The sequence below is a fragment of the Paramormyrops kingsleyae genome, chromosome 20 (genome assembly GCF_048594095.1).
Source record: "Paramormyrops kingsleyae isolate MSU_618 chromosome 20, PKINGS_0.4, whole genome shotgun sequence".
NCBI classification, from domain to species: domain Eukaryota; kingdom Metazoa; phylum Chordata; class Actinopteri; order Osteoglossiformes; family Mormyridae; genus Paramormyrops; species Paramormyrops kingsleyae.
In genome coordinates, this window is record NC_132816.1 from 15,233,710 (window position 1) to 15,249,010 (window position 15,301).

Genomic DNA, 15,301 nt, shown 5'->3' on the forward strand with positions numbered 1-15,301 from the left:
AAGGCTCTTCGAATGCATTACGGCCATCTACTGATTGTGTAAAGTGGTGCTGTAGGTACACTTAATTTGAATGCTCGTAATTAAGCAATTTGCTTCCAGAGATATCAGCTGAAAGCTTCACTGGTTTCCTACCATCATTTCCTCCCCAGGTAAGACTGTAGTCTTCAACGCTTTCATAAATGTCTCTTACACTCATTTTATAATGAGTGTAATAGAAATTTATGACACACTAATGTCAAGATATACAGTAATGTTCATGTTTATCTAGACATGTATATTTAATATAATATAGCTATCAGCATGCAAAACATTAGCCTTAATCCACAAATAAAGGATGGTCTCTTGTGTATTTTGATTTTTAAACTGCATGAACACAATCCAGAAAAAAACCATATACAGGTCATATGTGTAGTTTGATTTTACAGTTTGCAAGGTGTTCTTGAATGCCTTGAAAGATGCCTATAAATAAAATGTATCTATTATTATCTAGTTCTATTTTGTTCCACCAAAATGGAAAAACAATTAGGGCACAAGTATCACTGAATGACAAATTTCATTAAACCAAATTCCTTATTATATGACTGGTTATAATTTCAACTAGTAATGTTAACACTCTCCTGGAGCCGACACCTTATCGTGGTGGAGGGGTTTGCGTGTTCCAATGATCCCAGGAGCTAAGTTGCCTGGGGCTTTAAGCCCCTGGTAGGGTCACCCAAGGCAAACAGGTCCTGGGTGAGGAACCAGACGAAGTGCGGCTCAAAAGACCCCTCATGAAGAAAAACATAATGGATTCACGTTTTCCCTTGCCCGGACGCGGGTCACCGGGGCCCCCCCCTGGAGCCAGGCCTGGGGGTGGGGCTCGATGGCGAGCTTTTGCAGATGATGTGGTTCTGTTGGCTTCATCAGACCGCGACCTTCGGCTCTCACTGGAGCAGTTCGCAGCCGAGTGTGAAGCGGCTGGAATGAAAATCAGCACCTCCAAATCCGAGACCATGGTCCTCAGCCGGAAAAGGGTGGAGTGCTCTCTCCGGGTCAGGGAGGAGGTCCTTCCCCAAGTGGAGGAGTTTAAGTATCTCGGGGTCTTGTTCACGAGTGAGGGAAGGATGGAGCGGGAGATCGACAGGCGGATCGGTGCGGCGTCCGCAGTGATGCAGGCGCTGCATCGGTCTGTCATGGTGAAGAAGGAGCTGAGCCAAAAGGCAAAGCTCTCGATTTACCAGTCGATCTACGTTCCTACCCTCACCTATGGTCACGAGCTGTGGGTAGTGACCGAAAGAACGAGATCACGAGTACAAGCGGCCGAAATGAGTTTTCTCCGCAGGGTGGCTGGGCTCTCCCTTAGAGATAGGGTGAGGAGCTCAGTCATTCGGGAGAGACTCAGAGTAGAGTCGCTGCTCCTCCGCATTGAGAGGAGCCAGATGAGGTGGCTCGGGCATCTGCTTAGGATGCCTCCTGGACGCCTCCCTGGTGAGGTGTTCCGGGCATGTCCCACTGGGAGGAGGCCCCGGGGAAGACCCAGGACACGCTGGAGGGACTATGTCTCTCGGCTGGCCTGGGAACGCCTCGGGATTCCCCCAGAGGAGCTGGAGGAAGTGGCTGGGGAGAGGGAAGTCTGGGTTTCCCTGCTGAGGCTACTGCCCCCGCGACCCGACCTCGGATAAGCGGAAGTTAATGGATGGATGGATGGATGTTAACATATTCCAAAATGATTCGTCACAGTAACCTTAACGTACATGTTTATTGGTGCCCCCCCACCAATAAACATGTAGGTTAAGGTTACTGAGATTAATCATTTTGGAACCCACAGTATTACAAGTAGCCATTAATTTGGAATTCAAATGACTGAGAAATTGATTCCCAGTACACACAGTGAGGGACTCGAGTTGTCCACATCATGATAAAGGTATAACCAAGCACAGCTGGAATACCAACCGGGAAAAGGAATTCCAAGAAAAAGAAGAGTCTCCAGGAAGTCTCATCTAACTGGGCTGAACAGAGTACCTAAATGGAACGATTAGAGCATACAGCTTCTTCCAGCTGCCATTACAACCGTACAAGCCAAACAGAAAATGGACAATCTAAACATCTCCAAACCATAATTTGGAACTCCAAAAACCAAGACAGCCCTCAAATGCGGGGTAAATGCCCCAATATGATGGCCTTTTATGTTATGAGACCAGCTGGCACATACAATTCTGCAGGATTTCTAATGTTCTTTAAGCAGGGAGCAGAAGGATTTCTTGAAGACTTTACATGATTTACTTAAATGCATTTAAACTGAACCATTATAAAATACTTTTGGTCAGTTGCATATGAAAGATGTGGTTTCCCTCCAAGTAAGCCAGATAGAGAAAAAATAGTCACAGCATGCATTTGGAATTGCATCAGATCTTCCATCAGATCATGTAGAAAATGGACTGAGGAGTTCTTTCAGAAACGTAGAACTTTTATTTACCTCCTAGTTAACAGATGCTGGGTATCCATTACACTGGAAAGAAAAAAAGCTGTTATTTGAGAATTTTGGCAGCAATAATATAAAATTAAGCACCAGTTGTACCTTTCACCAGGGCCTGGAATTGGAACAAACTGCACATGAAGATATATTATTTTTCCTAAGCTATAGCTTCTGGGGGGAAGGTGGGCTGGTTGCAAGGGCCACTTCCAAGCGGAGTTGACTTGTAGACAATGGGGGTCGTTTCGGGGATCGTCGCAGGTGTGGTTCTGGCCTCCAGGGTGGGCTGACAACCACTGATGGGGCATTGGCCTCATTGTCCTGGCTCACAGACCGGCAGCAGGGGGGACCCCCACTAATTGTTGATTCAAGAATTAGAGAAAGAGGGACACTTGTCCTGGGATGGGCCATAGGGTTAGACAATTGACTTTGGAGGATGCTCCCAGTCAGAGTGGAGCCTTAGCTGCTGAGGACGGGGGGGGGGGCGGTCGTAACATCACTAAGGGTGACACTACAAAAGAAATATAAAATTGTTAAACTTAGCATATTGAAAGCTGGGTGTTATAAAGGTCATTCAGCTTAGGCATTAAAGACATGAAGAACCCCCCCCCCCCGCATGAATAAATTCCATCTCAATCTGAAAACTCATTTCTGTCCATCACCAAAATAGCCAACATCACACAAGCCACTGACCATAGCTACAACTGAAAAACCACAGGTTCTAGCTCAGGCAGCCACTATCAAGTTAGCAACTAACCCAACAATAAGCAAAAGGTGTTGCATTGCCAGTTGTAGAAGCACTATTTTATTTGTTCATGTTCCTTGCCTTCAGCCAATTACAGGCTGACATTTATTAGAGCACCGAAGAGAACTCAGATGTTATTAATTAAGGAAATTCCTCCACCGGGGATTAACTGAGGATTTTACCAGCATACGTGCCTGCTTGGGAGTTTTCTGTTTAATTAAAAAGTTTATACAGGGCCGGGATGTATATAAAACTGCCATTTAATTCCCTGTGCTGACAGATGGTGGTTTATATGTAATATAGTTAATATTTTTTATGTCCAAAATCAACCATACATTTTAATTTGAATTAGTGTACTTGTTAGATATTGGTCTGTGACAAATTGTCCATACACGTATGTCCTTGATAAACTGTGATGATGATGGAACAAAAAAGGTCATGAGAAGTATTGAGAAGGGTCCAGTTGATGACCTTATGATCTTATGACCTTCATGATGTATATATATATACATCATCATTGATCAGGATATTTTAATTTTGATGGGGTGGTCAGACACAATAGTATGTCCACAGTAAATGATGGAAAATATCATTGGAATGGTTATGTTTCATGGAGTTCTGGGGCTAAAATGCCATGACAAGCTTACAGGATCATGTTTGATGTCACAGTAACCATCGATCAGGCACATGATTGTAGAGGCTCAGTACTACTTGTGACACTGATGTTTACAACACTACAGGGGCTGGACAAAATAGCAGAAACACTACATGGAAAAGGGCTTTAACTTTGAGCTAACTAAATCACTATTACAAATGTGGCTATAAAGGTCAGTCAAACTTGTTTGAAAGCCAGTTTACAGTTCATGTCAGCTACAAAAGAGATCTGGAAATCAGCACTTTGATCTCATTCCAAGGCCAATGCACAAAAATAGACTAGTGGCCTTTTCCAAAGGCAAACTAAAGATCCCCACACATTCTGGTCTATTCAACAAAATGGAACAAATGAAAGACCTCTTCCACGCAGAGACACTGAGTGTGAGATGTTCAGGGTTTCCTGTGCTATGATGGAGTCATTCATTTGCAGACATCTTATGCTGAACTCATTTTAGTGACATAGTCATCGGCCCTGGGGTTGAATTCTTTGAAGTGCAGGTGAGATTCATGGCTGATGATGCTAGCACTTTCCGAATTCAAAACCCCAGCATCCCTTGCTCTACTCCATTGTAGCTCTCACTCAAGTTCAACCAGATACTCCTTTTGCCAGTAAGGCACATGAGTTGTGAAAGCTGCCTGATCTAAGCTGCCTCAAGCCGGGATTTTTTATAGGGAGGTCTACTTCGGCAGATGCAGAGCTTCTCAAGCTGATCTTCAGACACTTCAGCGGGTTCCCTGAAACATTCTCTCAAACAAAAATGACTCTACACTGGCTTTGATCCACTGCTCACTGTAGCAGTGAACCTGTTGAAAATTGTAAAAGAACTTGATGCTGTCGAAATGATAACAATGTCTTCCCTGGATGGCCCCATTTTGGGGATTTGTCTCAAAATTAAATCAGATGTACATCTCACGCACATAATATTTTCTGAAATGGTAATAAATCCATCCAATATTATGTTCGAAAGGTCAAGTGTCACCTGTAGCCACCCTTCTCTTTGTTGCCACTAATTGGTGCTGCTTCAATTTCATCAGCTCCAGATCTTCACCCATACAATGTGTCTGCCAAGTTCAAAAAAGTTTGCTCAGAAACTTTTTGAGTTATTACATTCACAGGGTCAAATATTTTCTGGGATCACCCTTCCCTTTGCTGCCACTAAGTGATATTGCTTCAACTGTGGTGCACTTTGTCTCAAAATTGTCTCTTAAACATTACCTTACCATCACTGATATAATATGTTTGCAAAGTATGGAAAGTAACTGACAAGTACTTTTTGAGTTATCACTCTGAAAAGATCAAGTGTCTGAGGTAGCCCTTTTTTTTGCTCTCACTATGTTATACTGCCTCAATTTTGTTGCAATCTTATCACTTCCAGATCTTCACCCATACACTGCAAACATTGAAACACATGTCAAAGACTTTGTGAGATATTGTGGTAACAAGATCAGGTGTCTGAGGCTGTCTGACTGTCTCTTTCCTATCATTATTTGGCCCGGCCTTAATTTTGTTATGATTTGCCTCAGAATTTGGTCAGTTCCATTTCTTCACCCATACTATGCGTCTGCAATTGCTTGAAAAAGATCCTTCAAATTGAGTTGTCACACAAACAGGTTAACGTGTCTGCAGTAGCAATGGACCAATCCTAAAATCATTTGTATTCCTCACCTGGGGAATACAATAAGTCCTCGTTACAAACGGAATATTATATAACTGCATCTGCTGAACTTTTTAATTAACCTGGACACATCAAAAGGATGTTAAACCGAATACAGCTGAATAAAACAATTCCCCAAGTACCATGAAATGAATATGTGAATTTAATTAAGCAGATAGAAAGTGAATAAATTCCTTCCCTCATGTGATGTTTGTTGAGCTGTAGAATTTTGCCTTTTGTATAAAATAATTATAGTATAATACTTGAAAACTAGTACCAGACCATAAGAAAATATCTCACTATGAGCTCAAACTAAAAAGTCTTTTGGAATTGAGGGACATTGATTTTTTTGGTCTTTTGAGTCTAACTGTGCAAATAAACTTGCTGAACACCCACTTCTTCCATAGTGGTCTAGATCCAGAAGGTAGGGCAAAACCACATTGTGTTCCTATACACCTCATTCATGTGCTAATGACTGCGCTCTTCCATGCACGTGTATGTCATTCATTTATATCGCTGATTAAAAATCAGGGCTCTGTGCAGCAGGGGACCATAGCAATCATAATAAATGGGGGGATTTTCATCAGGAGAATAGATCGTTTCTGGCTTCCTTTGCTACCATGGAAACCAGGGTGGCCAATAGTTCCTATTAGCCTGATGAGAAAAAAATATTCAAATGACATCACTTTGAATCATCAAATAAACATTCTTCATTAAAATGCTGCAGTGAGTGTCGACTTGGCACGCCCATGCTTAGCAACTGCAAAGTTAATCACGACACACATTTCTATCGTTATTAAAAATGCATTCAAACAGAAGTTTAAAATGAGTGAGTGAAACTGTGGTTTCGGCAGACATGTCGCAATTGTCTGCAGCGGGTGGAAATCTGGGGTGAAATATCAGCAAAAATAAGGAAAGTGGATTAAAATAAGTCTGTATGCCAATGACATAAAAGATAAAGGGTAACAATTTCAACTAGGATGGTCATTGATGTAACCACCAGTTACACTGCATGGAATAATGGAACAACTGCAATTAAAGGGGCATACATTTTTATAAAATGTTATAATAAACAGTTGCGTAATACATATGTAAATATCTATTTTATGTAAGCCAGAATTGCACCAGGGCCCCTATGAATAATGAGCTGTAAAGTTGATTCGCAGACAAATGTATAATACTTCCCCCCGAAGACTCGCAGGATGGGAAAAAAAAGTTATAATTTTTAATTTTGGCTAAGAGCGATATTCTAATAAATCAAGAATTCCAGCACATGCTCTGTTGGCACGGGAAGCCAGATGAGGAGCACCATGAAATCAGAGGGATTGCTCACAAGAAACTGACGTCAGCACTTATGTAACTTTGGACTTTGCGTAATTAAAACTAAAGCCCATTTGAGGAGCTGGAGCGCTGGGCCACGTCCCTGTCGCCCGCTCACCTCGCTGCAGGAATGTGGCCTCGCGCCGCAGGGGAAGCCGCGGATTTATGCCATAGCAACGGAACTCTCCGGCACAACCAGGAAACTGTTTGTCCGACAGAATTTTCCATGAATAAACAATTTGCCTGCTAATAGATCCCAAGCATTCCCAAGGACACGCTGACTGGAGAGATTTATAACTGCGAAAATGCATACTCGTTTTGGAGCTTGATCCTGATTCAGGTTTCTATGGAACTTACAGAATGTTACACGACAGTCCTGATAACACGTGGGGGGGGAAAAGGAGCTTTTCAAAACATTTCCTACCACTAGAGTGGGCACCTATTCTAAAAGGCAGCCTTTAACGCTCTGCAAAATGAAGAAAGTGTGAGTCATGATTTCTTGGGTTGCTTTTGAAAGCCTGCTTCCCAGCTGTCAAACCGCAAACAGTCGACGCTTTTCATCATGGCGCACAGCTCGTGGGAAGAGTACTGCTGTGACTTGTGGGATCCAAAGCGGCTGGACCGTCGTGACGGCTAACCACGACGGATGTGGGGCGCCGACCGGCATGGAGGTCGTGTTGGCAGAAGCACTGCATAAAGGCGTGTATCAGTTAAGAGATGGAAAGCTCTTGGGATTGACCAACATTGGCCTTTGCTAAAATGCTGTGTCGGCTATCTTGGACCATCACTAAAACAATTAAAACGTAAACGTGAAGGTCAATCTTTGTAGCCAAGGAACGATAACCACTTTATGTAAAAGTCTCGAGGCTGTTTGACTTGCCTGCAGTTTTATCATGGTCATATAAACCCAGTTACTACTAGGAGGGTTCAGGAAGATGTAGTTTGAAAACATCACCAGAAGTACAAGACATACATGCTACAATGGCAGACTTTCCAATCCTAAGGAAGTAATTTCCATTTCTGCTTCAGAAACATTATCTAGGTAAAGGCACCTTTACTTGTACATGCGAATGACAATATTTTTATGACTCATTACCCAAAATACAGGGTGACACACAGACCCAACCGCAAAATAACAAGAAGGAAACCTATTAGTAGCACACTGATACAAACTAATGTTTATAGATAGATAGATAGAAGTATGTGGTATAAGAAATAGCTTTTATGTTACATGACCTTGCAGGGCTTAAGAGGAGCACTGAAATCATATAGTCATATATTTCAGTCGCTAGGAGCTCTATTTGACAAATCATTGCAGTCCTTGTTCAGAAGATTGGCATTGCTTCTGCCTCAGTAGGACCAAAGAAGATCCCAGAGACAGGACTTCTATCATAATCATAAATACATAGGATGTCAATGAACAGCTTAAAATAAACCTGATCTAACACAATATGCAGAAAGTATTAAAGATGGCACCTTAAGCAATCAAAAGATTAACACAAGAGAAAAAAATCGCAATATTCATTTCTGTTTACTGGACATTCTTCAAAAAAATTAAATAACAGTGGAAAGATTCAAGTGTTTAAAAGGTTATTGAAGTTTAAAATTCAAACCATTCACTACATTTCAAACTATGTTGACTATGACCATAAGAACGGATAATGACATTTACAGTGAATATGTCAGAATATACAGCTATTTCAAAATGCACATTTTCTAAAGGCTTCATAAACAAATCCTTCATAACCAGAGGGTCAACACTCAATCAATTTTAAAACACAAAAGTGATCATTCGACTTTCATAATATACATAAACAAAATGCAATATATAAAACCTTTTTATGGAGATAAGACAACAGCAAAATTGCACTTCATCAGTTCATCACATGCCTTACCTGGTAAAATGTTTTGATAAAAAAAAAATCAGCGAGACTGAAAGACATTGCATAGGCACCTATTTATTAATACTGGAAGGCAAAACTGTTGAACTACGTTTGGTGTTTGGAGAGTCAGCAAGAGTATCAGAGCTGCACATTTTTTCTTAAGGCACAAGGAGTCAGACATCTGAAAGACGGAATATTTTAAAAAGATCTTAAGCAATCAAATGAAAGCATCACACAACTGGGGTTTTCCTCAAATTATTATTCATATATGCCGGAACTGAAGAATAAAAATCACATAACTAAATGCACTTTTAACTCCTTTGTAATATCTTTAAACTGTCAGGATTTAGATGAGATTCACACCACATGCGGCCCTCTGCCATTCCAAAGACAGAGCCCTCTCAATCAAAGAAAGAATCCCTTTGGTGTCGCATCACAAACAGCTTACAGTACACATGATGCAGCACTTACATGATGTCTTAGCACCCGTTTGAAGCTAAAGGCAGCGTGTTACAGCACAGTTCCAAAATGAATGCATGTGCTAACAGTCACTCCAAAGCTTAGTGCAGTATGCCCTAGATTAATATCTTTACTGGTCGTAGGTATGTTTTTTCTCTAAAAGCAGTGGTGATATTTGGGATTTGCTACAAACACGAGCAAACATTGACGCAAGAAGGTTGGAGGGAAAAAAAAACAGGCGTGGGTCAGAACCTCTTAAAACAGGGCCCTGGCAGTTATGATATCAGAATCTTAAAAAGGCCAAGTGAAAAAAACTATAGTAATAATAAAAACCTTGTGTAGTAAATTATTCTGTGGTCAACCCCAACATATGAAGGAACACACTGTAGCACTGTTGCCAGACACCTCCAGCGTTGTGGGTTCGAATCCTCTCCCAACCTCTGCAGGTGTGCCGTTTGCATGTTCTTCCCATGTTTTACAGTTTTCACGCACACTCTAGACACACAGTTAGGAAATCTGATGTCTCTATATTGTCCATTGTGTGTCACCACCAATGGACAGACGTCACGTCCAGGGTGTTTCCTGGCCTACCGCTTCTTAGAAAGGCCCCTCAACAACCCTGAACCAGATAAGCTCGGCAGAGGGATGGCTGAACAAAGAGAGCTAAAAAAGTATCGTCAGAATGCCACTTCTAGCGCAAGTGGGCTGTCACACCACGGATGCAATTTTCTGGCAGCGCGTAGCGCACTCGCTGTCGGACTCCAGCTCCTCTGCCTTGCATTTGCCCCAGCATGGCAACAGGGACAGAAAAAGGCCGAAACCTCCAAGCAGCACACATCCCCCACTGAAGAAGAACGCGAAGTCATAGGATTGCGTCCAGTCGAAGAACCAGCCTGAAAGCATAGAATATACAGCTACTTTAGTCTTTGCACATAGTCAAGGAACCTCGAGAAGGTAAAAACATGGCAGGTGACTGATTATTTAATCAAATGGAAACATTGTCTAGTGTGGGGTTTCCCAAGCGGGTCCTCAGGGACCCCCAGACAGCCCACATTTTTGCTCCCTCCCAACTCCCGGTAGAGGGAGCAAAGATGAGGACTGTCTGAGAGTCCCGAGGACAGGACTGGGAAACGCTGGTCTAGTCTATATGGAGCTCACATATTTTCACATTGGAACTGAAATATCGACACCACAAAGATACAGTAATAGTTCAGATGGGAGTGAGCACCTTACCTACAACCGGAGCACCGAGCAGAGTCCCAAGCCCACCGAAGAACATCAGGATCCCGTAGGCTTGACTTAGTGCTTCAAGCCCAGCAATTTTAGCGGTGATGTAGGGCGTGATACCCCAGTTGCCCGAGAAAAATCCCAGCACCACCGAGATAATCTGGAGGCTGATGTAGCTTCCACATGTGGGAATGACAAGAAGGGTAACTCCCGCGCCAACCAGTGTGAATAAGTATAGATACATGACACTGATCCACCTGACATCAGCGACCACACCTAGAACCAGCTTGCCCAGGCCAGTAGTGATGGACACGATGGAGACCAGAGGTATGGCGCTGATGTCTTCGATGAGCCCCTTGCTCTGGGCCACGTCCTCCATGAACAGCACAGGAGGTGAGGCCCCAAGGCTGAAGAGAAAGAGACTTAAGCAGAGGGACACGAAGACCCGATCCTGTAAGAACCGGCTTGTGGCATTAATGTACTTGGAGTAGGCCTGCTGTGCATCCTTGATGACCTTCAACAGGTTGTAACCAATAAACAGTTTTTCATTGTGTGCTGTTTCCACTTTGCTGTGAAACTTTGGGCTGGAAGCTGTTAAGCACTTCTCATCAGACCCCGTGTCATTAATGGGGTCTACTGTTACAGGGGGTTTCTCTGGCAGGGCGGGGAGCTGTTCCTGGGCTCGCTGCAGTGCTGCTTTCTGCTTTAGGAAGTAGCCTGGAACGTGTAGAGGCCTCATTGGACCAGCACAGGCTATAAGGTGCAGAGCTAGGGCCCCAACGATCAGCAGACACCATTCAAGTCCATAAAGTTCCATGAGCTCGACTTGAGCAGTGGCGTACAAGAATCCCCCAACGTTGGTCCCTGCAAGGCACATACATCTGTGAGACAATCACATAAGATTAATCTGTGAGACAATCACATAAGATTCATCTGTGAGACAATCACATAAGATTCATATGTGATAAGAATGCTTCTGGAAAAATGTGAATGTTAAACACAGAAATGAAAAGCCCAATATGGTTCCAGAAATGCTTAAGGTACAAAAAATAAAGTTGAGTACCTGTAGTTACAATTCCGAGGGCAAGACCACGTTTCTTGTCAAAATACTGGCAGGTCATGGTTACTGTAGCAGCATGAACAAGGCCGCAGCCCAGCCCTGTAGGAAAAGGGAACAGCATTTAAAAAGAATATCAAACCACAAGGAATAAAATCATTTGAACTTGCATGACATATCTCTTCAAGATTGGTATCTCAGACTAACAATACAGAAACCTAATATAGAGGAATATTGTAATTGGCTGGGCAGATCCAGTCCTGATGGATGTCGAGATAACGGTTTTTTGAAGCTCCTTGAATCATTACTTGGTAACAATTTGAAATATCCGCGATAGAGCTGAAATTGTTATTCTATACAATAAGTTTATATTTTCCTTCTGCATATATATGCTCAACTGTAGGTCACAAATGGCATTACTTACACATGGTAAACAATACCACTAAGGGATTTTAATTAATGAGGCATTTTACACAATCAATGTGCTTTTTTCTGGACACATTTTCACGTGCTGAGTTGACACCATCGCTGACCAGACACTGTGACCTTGAAGGATAAAAAAGCAAAACTAAAGGCAGGAACGGCTGCACACACCAACGACAGTTCCGTAGGAGAAGATGAGGAACGGGACGTTAGGGGTGAATGCACTGAGCATCAGGCCACCTGACACCATGACGCCGCTGAAAATCGTGACGGGTCTCGCACCGAAGTTCATGACGCAGGCACTGAACACGGGACCTGGGGAGAGACGGAGAAGCAAGATGCCAACAGGGGAAAAACATCCAACCAATCTTCCAACCATACCAAACCACACCACATCATACCAAGCTTCCAACCATAGCCATACCAGGCAGCACAAGCCAGGAAACCCCCCATTCCATTCCATCAGGATTCCAGAAATTTAGATAGTATTTCACCTAAATGCCTTTGGCCTCCTGGGTTTTCTCTTCCAACTTAAGGAGAACTTCCAAATCCCACATACAAGTACTGAGGGTGGGGCTAAAACCCCATGTGAAATTTCAATTCATTGCTCATTATGTTACGCACCTGTACTGTGTATATTGCTCATCTTGTTATCCACAATCGTTAAGGAGTCTCAATTTTAATGCTATTTTTTGCCTTTATTTACTACTAAGTATCTGTGGTTCTCAGAGCAAATCACCTAGTCAAACTCCTTGTAAGTGTGACCTTACTTGGCTAATGAAACCTGATTCTCATTCTGTCTTCAAAAGCCTTTAGCATCTCTCTATTTCACTATGTCAACTAGGGCAACTATACAGTCAGAAAAAAGTACCAATTTGTACCTTTGTGGGTCCAATTACTTGTCACTGGGTCTGTACCTTAGCTATATGTAAATGTACCTTTTTAGGTACAGAAATGGACTCTGATGAACATTTTTGCACCATTGGGGGATACATTCATATCATTTGTACCTTGGGGAACAAAACCAGGTCTGTCCCCTTTTTTCTGACAGTGTAGACAGCTTTTTTTTCAGGTCTCAGGGCTGTCCGCCTAGTACGTATGCAATAAGATATGGCAACCATTAGGAAGTAAGCCAAAGAAATCCATCAGTCAGAGATAAAAAGGTGAAGAGACTCCAGAAAAGAAATGGGGAAGAACAACAAAAGAGCTGTCATCACCGCTTTACACTCTCATCGTGAAACAGAACGCTTGATACACCAGGAGAAATGGATTATTTGAAAATTTGCCACCAATGGACGCTACCATTTCCAGCAACCTTTTAATATTAATATCGTGACATTATCTAACGGTCGATCTGATTTTCCGGAAATGAAAGGGCCCACTCAAATACGACGCATTGTATTTGTGATCTTCACAGAGTGCCTTCATGGTGACAAGCGTAACAAAAAAAACACACAGTCAGCACTGCACACACTACCCAGTACACCAGACAGGGCACAGAACTGAACATCAAGGCGACTGCTTCGTCATAAACCAAAGTGCTTATTACTATGTTCTAAAGCAACAGATAAGAAAACTGCACAGGTCAGCCATTAAAAGTGACGTTTTTGCACTATAACCCCCAAGCACCTAAGGGTAATGGTCAATCACATGTGATACTAAATATTAGCAATCTCTTTCAGTAACTTAGTAACCCAGAATTTTGCATGATGGATCGATGTATGGATGGATTATACAGTCCTCGATGCAGCTGGTGGTAACCACGGTGATCCCTTCTCTTGATGGATCTTGCAGACTCTTAATTGGAGTAGCAATTATTCTTTGACAATTGCACCATATCCGGCATTTTCAAATAGACCTACTTCTTCGGTGAATAGCTATGCTGAAGTGTGATGCATCTCAGTGTCGCCTTAACTTTATTAGAATTGTGTCCGCTTTTGTGTGATTGGTAAAGTCCTGTGTTTCTGGTACCAGAAAATGTAACGGGAAAAGAGAACAACAGCAACATACTCACTGAGCAACATACTCACTGAGCAACATACTAACTGAGCAACATACTCACTGGCAACGAGTCCGATACCAGACACAAGAGACCCGACCCAAGCCGTCACTCCCTTTCCCTCCTGGAAGACAGTGAGCCACTCGGGGTAGAGTACACCAACAGCCTGAGTCTGTCCATATGCGAGCAGCTGGGCCATGAAGGACACCAGCACAATGATCCAACCCCAACCTCCATCTGGAGCTTTGTCTGTGCTGTGTGGTTCCATCCTGTAAGATAGTCACGACACAATTCCCAGCATCAAAAGAAGAAAGCTATAATAACAACCATCCAGATAAAGGAAGACAGTCAACTAGAATACATGCCACATTACTAATCACAACAACAGGACAATTGCGCTGAAGAGATACACAGATATTTTACCATATGCGCCTGTCAGTTAGAGAGGTAATCTGTCTTGCCTAAGTTGCAACACGTCTCGCATACGTTTTACTCATGACCAGGGTTTTATATCATGCAGGGTACGTATGCATACATATACGTGCTACTTTGCATTAAGTTTGCCTGCGTGTCGCGCAACATGCGTAATTCAAAGTACAGTTTGTAAACGGACGACTATAGATGGCGTGTTCTGAAATTCTGAAAAACAGAATAATGCATGTCGCATAGTAAAGATAAAAAACCAGAAAATTGATCAAAGTCAAAATTGTTACTTCGAGCCAAATTTCCCCTGTAAATGGTGTAAATGATGGCAAAACGGTGTTACAAACTTGCTCCTTTCCTGCATTTTTGTGATTACGAACCAGGTAAGTACATAGTCGGGTTTCTGATTGCTAGGATTTAAGCGATTTCTTATTATTATTTAAGCGATTTCTTAATTATGTCTAATAAGCTACTTGGCAGAATATGTCCAAGTTTTCTTTAAAATGTCGCTGTGCATCCCTCTAGATGAACCATACAAATTTCCTGAAGCGCTTTATTCTTATTTATGTATATATACTTTTCCCAACAATATACTAGTACATAACCAGATATGAACTAAAATTGTTAAATTTCCTCTAATCCCGTTCATATCAGTTAGGCTATTTTATTATTAACCGGAGTCAACTGTTCCTTACCTTTCCGATCGTGCACACCTGCCGAAGTTTACTTATTGTGACCCAGGCAAGGGTAAAGTAGCTGACGAGCTTGACCAGTAATAATTAATTTCGATTTTCTTATCATACTGCTAAAGAAAAAAGGTTTCTCTAAATTTGTCATTTAGAAGCAGCGTAAGGTATAAGAAATCCCGCGTTAAACCTTTAGACTACATGAAATCACCATCACCGGCGAGGAAGAGCACACTGGATTGGAGCCCAGTTAAGTGTCGCTTTTGTTGCCAGCGCTGGAAACCGGTTTGAAGCTGTTCTCGCTGGTCCGGGTGAAAT

General features: G+C 42.4%; 1 protein-coding gene across 1 annotated transcript; it reads right to left on the reverse strand.

Annotated features, from left to right (window-relative positions):
- Nucleotides 1-8,764: 8,764 nt before the first annotated feature.
- On the reverse strand, nt 8,765-15,239 carry slc16a9b (solute carrier family 16 member 9b). Its single transcript, XM_023830877.2, has 6 exons — nt 14,993-15,239; nt 13,938-14,143; nt 12,047-12,190; nt 11,459-11,554; nt 10,402-11,259; nt 8,765-10,061 (listed from the first exon to the last, which is right to left on the reverse strand). Exons 2-6 carry the CDS (start codon nt 14,140-14,142, stop codon nt 9,877-9,879), a joined length of 1,488 nt encoding a protein of 495 aa, XP_023686645.1. The 5' UTR covers nt 14,143; nt 14,993-15,239; the 3' UTR covers nt 8,765-9,876.
- Between the last annotated feature and the right edge of the window lie 62 nt (nt 15,240-15,301).